General features: G+C 34.6%; 1 protein-coding gene across 6 annotated transcripts; it reads left to right on the top strand.

Annotated features, from left to right (window-relative positions):
* Window positions 1-46: 46 nt before the first annotated feature.
* On the top strand, window positions 47-2,793 carry LOC107607131 (HSP20-like chaperones superfamily protein). 6 transcript variants are annotated; one of them, XM_016309327.3, is made up of 6 exons: window positions 47-113; window positions 875-969; window positions 1,052-1,200; window positions 1,294-1,342; window positions 1,584-1,726; window positions 2,447-2,793. In XM_016309327.3, the coding sequence occupies exons 2-6, from the start codon at window positions 921-923 to the stop codon at window positions 2,531-2,533; spliced, it is 477 nt and encodes a 158-aa protein (XP_016164813.1). In that variant the 5' UTR covers window positions 47-113; window positions 875-920; the 3' UTR covers window positions 2,534-2,793. The 6 variants fall into 6 exon arrangements, with proteins under 6 accessions (XP_016164813.1, XP_016164720.1, XP_016164671.1 ...); XM_016309234.3 differs by having other exon boundaries at window positions 68-119; XM_016309185.3 differs by having other exon boundaries at window positions 85-212.
* Window positions 2,794-3,620: the final 827 nt, after the last annotated feature.

The following is a 3,620-nucleotide window of genomic DNA, read 5'->3' as shown; positions in this document are numbered from 1 at the left end:
GCCGGTCCGGGTTTTATGACCGGCCCGAGTTTCAAAACCTTGCGTCAAATCAAATCATCCAATACTTGGTTGGGAGGGATTCCAATTCAATGCCGATATTCGCCAGAATTCGCGTAAGAGTATGATGCTGCATTGCCATTCTGTTCAGTTTCCAAATCCCTCTTCTTCTTTTTACTAGAAAATTCTGAATTTCTCTATCAAATTAGGGTTCGGTTCGTAAAATTCCTAATTCCCAATCGTCCAATTGTGACCTGAACACTTACTTGATTATCACTTACTTCTTGAATTTTGGTTATGCTTCTTTTCCTTGCATCTCATTTCTATTTTGTTTTGTGTTGCTGCTGGGTTAGATAGATAATCCATGTTCATCTTTTCTTTCATGGTTGAGGTTATGCAGAAGGCACTTTTCGAGCTCATTTCATTTGCTATTATGTTCATACTTCATTATTATTGTGATTTCTTTGGTTGTTTTGACTTTTGACTGAGTGGTTTAATTGGTTGTATATGGGTAAAAAATGTTGATATGCCATGTTAAATTGTTTATGTATATGTTGTGCAAATTCGGATTTTGGAGTTGCTACCTTATTGTTTGTTGATATGTTGCTGGTTGGTGAATGGTGATTACTAATTAATCGGACTTCTTAATGTGTGATTGGAGTATCAGGAAAGTGCTTTTACTACTTTTATCTTTATATATAGTTGAAAAAGAAATGAAAATAGATTTTAATCAGAAGCTACTCTGTTTAAATATGTGAGGCTTGTTTTTCTTTCGGGAAAAGCAGAACCAAACACACATTTTGTTTGCTCTTTGTTACAAAATTGGTTTTATTTTTTTCAGTTGCACTGAAATTTGAGTTGGGATTTTGTCACACAGATCAAACAAAAAGAAGTAAGGTGCGTGCTTGGAACCCTTGGAAAAGATGGCGGAGAAATTAGCCCCCGAGAAGCGTCACAACTTCGTTCACGATGGTAACTTTCATCTCCCTTTTTACCAATTTGTTTCTTGTGTATTCTTTAAATTAGCATGAATCGAACTCATTTTTCAATTTAGGTCAAAAGGTGTTTGAGTGGGATCAAACGCTAGAAGAGGTTAATATTTACATCAATTTACCTCCCAATGTTCATTCTAAGCAATTCTACTGCAAGATTCAATCCAAGCATGTTGAAGTTGGCATCAAAGGCAATCCACCATATCTCAATGTAATCCAAAAGTTCCCCACCCTTTTTTCATCCTTTTATTATTCTATATTCATCACACACTATTTTTTATCTTTGCCATTGATCATTTTGTAGCACGATCTTACCTGCCCGGTGAAGACAGATTCTTCATTTTGGACACTAGGTAAAGGTTTAAACTTTCTTCTACTGTTGTTATTACTGCTTTCTTTTTTTGGTTAAAATTGATTTATTGATTTCCTTTATTGATTTTCTTAATCCTGTTTTGGAGGGTTCAAAAATTGGTTAGCTTTTCCTACTTTTCCCAACAATGTTAACTTGGGCTTAGAATTGAGTAAATGAAATTGCATATATAAGAAACTGAGATGTTTATTCTTTGATGATGCTTTTTGGAATTCGATGTGTAGAGGATGGCATAATGCACATAACACTTCAGAAGAGAGATAAAGGGCAGACATGGGCTTCCCCCATTCTTGGCCAGGGTCAGTTGGACCCTTACGCCACCGATCTTGAACAGAAGCGTCTCATGCTGCAGAGATTTCAAGAAGAGGTTAGCTTCCTTCTTTTTCATGTGCTGGAATTTGGTTGGTTACCTACCTGATGACTTTCAAACTTTCTTTTAGCGAGTTGTAGAATAAGATGTGACAGAGTTGTGCCTTTAAGAGCAAGAACTTGGTAGACACAGTTGACAATATGATAGAAATTTCTTACCTCTTAAGACTTTTCTACTTTTTGAGATGTATTTGATCATTTTCCACACTGGTGCTATATGGCAAGTTGAGGTAGCAATCTGATTTATCTTGTTCTCACAAACTAAAACCTTTAAAGGTTATCTTGCATTGAGCTGTTAATGAACTTGCAATGCGATATAATGAGACTTTTTGAAGGATACATATTCTGAATTTGGCTGATAATTCAAACATGAACTAATTAAGATTTTGTTGTGCATTATTGATATGATTTCCGAGGTTCTTGGTATCTTGAACTTTGGGTTGATATTATTAAAAGGATACATATTGTTCTGCCTGTTGGATTGATTTCAAAATGAAAGTAAAAGGTCTATTATATATTGAATTACAATATGTTTTATGAGTTTGTCCATCTATGGCCAAATTCATACCCAAGATAAAAGGAAATGGATAATGAAATTGTGTTAGACAGCTTATAAATTTATGATAATCATTAACCCGGTATGTCCATAACATTATTTAGGATTTAGTGGGATGATTGCTACCTCAGACCCTCATGATTATTGTCGTGCCTTTTGCAGAACCCAGGTTTTGATTTTTCGCAAGCTCAGTTCAGTGGAAATTGTCCTGATCCAAGGACTTTCATGGGTGGAATCCGTTCAGATTGATAATCTTTGCTGTTGAATCATCTACGTGAACCTTCTCTGAGATAATTATCAGATGGTAAATAATCTATGTAATCTACCTTTGTCTCCCTCTTGTTAGACTTCTTTGAGACAAGTCTTAATGCACTCTATGGTTTGAATGATTGTATGACATAATTTTGGCATTTGCCAATCTTCTAATGCCTGTTATTAAATATGTGCATATAAATTATTGAACATTCTAGCAAAGAAATATTCAATGCAGCTCCTTATCCTTTCTACAATACTTTGGATTTGATATTTTTGCAACTGGAATTGATATTTTGGATAGGGAATAGTGTGTGAATTGACTTCTTAAGCACTGTTACGACGGCTAGTATGTAATTTCCAACTCAATTAATTGTTAAGTTAATGTATCAAAGAGCTGCTCACAAGTTCAAAAAACTGAAACTAGTGTTTGAAGACGTGTAACTAAAGAGGGCAAGCCTTTGGCAGTATGATTTTGAAAAACTAAATTATGCATTGATGCCAAGAACCACTTTTTTTGTGGGATAATCTACTTCATAAGAACTTCTAAAGAATTTGAAGTGTGGGGAAGGGAAACCCAAGTCCCTTCAATTTTTACAAGCACAAGATATCTTTTTATTTTTTTAATTTTTTTTACCGAAGATAGGGAGACTCGAACTCGCGATCTCTTAGATGAGTATGGAGAGACTATGCTATTTGAGTTATAACTTATTGGCGCACAAGATATTTGTTAAGGAATGTCGATTTGTAGATTGTACAATAATAACCAACTAGTGGCAAAGGATATATGTCATGCAATCCGCTAGGTTAGCTATGTTTCTTATTCTATGAGATTTTAGTTATATTTTTAATGGTTGTGTTAACTATATTTGAGAAATAATAGTTTTTAAGTTTGAAATTGTGCCTTCTCTGGTTCCCTCTCCTTGTACGCTTGTTGTGTTAGCGGGAAAAAAAGTGGTTAGAGAGAGGAATAAAATGAAAGAAAAGTAATTTTTTGTTTAGTATTTTGAGTTGCATGAGGAAAATAGAAATCATGTTCTTTGGTGTCAAAGGTTGGATCAGATTCTCCATTAAGAAAGACGTA

The sequence above is a fragment of the Arachis ipaensis genome, chromosome B1, assembly GCF_059453495.1.
Source record: "Arachis ipaensis isolate K30076 ecotype BB chromosome B1, ASM5945349v1, whole genome shotgun sequence".
In the NCBI taxonomy this organism is placed as follows: Eukaryota; Viridiplantae; Streptophyta; class Magnoliopsida; order Fabales; family Fabaceae; genus Arachis; species Arachis ipaensis.
The sequence above is the reverse complement of the archived record's forward strand: the minus strand, read 5'-3'. Positions and strand labels throughout refer to the sequence as shown.

Excerpts from the sequence above, each read along its gene's own strand:
- LOC107607131 (XM_016309327.3), top strand. The coding sequence starts at position 921 with ATGGCGGAGAAATTAGCCCCCGAGAAGCGTCACAACTTCGTTCACGAT. Across the intron at positions 970-1,051 it reads TCACAACTTCGTTCACGATG|GTCAAAAGGTGTTTGAGTGG; the intron begins GTAACTTTCATC and ends TTTTCAATTTAG. Across the intron at positions 1,727-2,446 it reads TGCAGAGATTTCAAGAAGAG|AACCCAGGTTTTGATTTTTC; the intron begins GTTAGCTTCCTT and ends TGCCTTTTGCAG.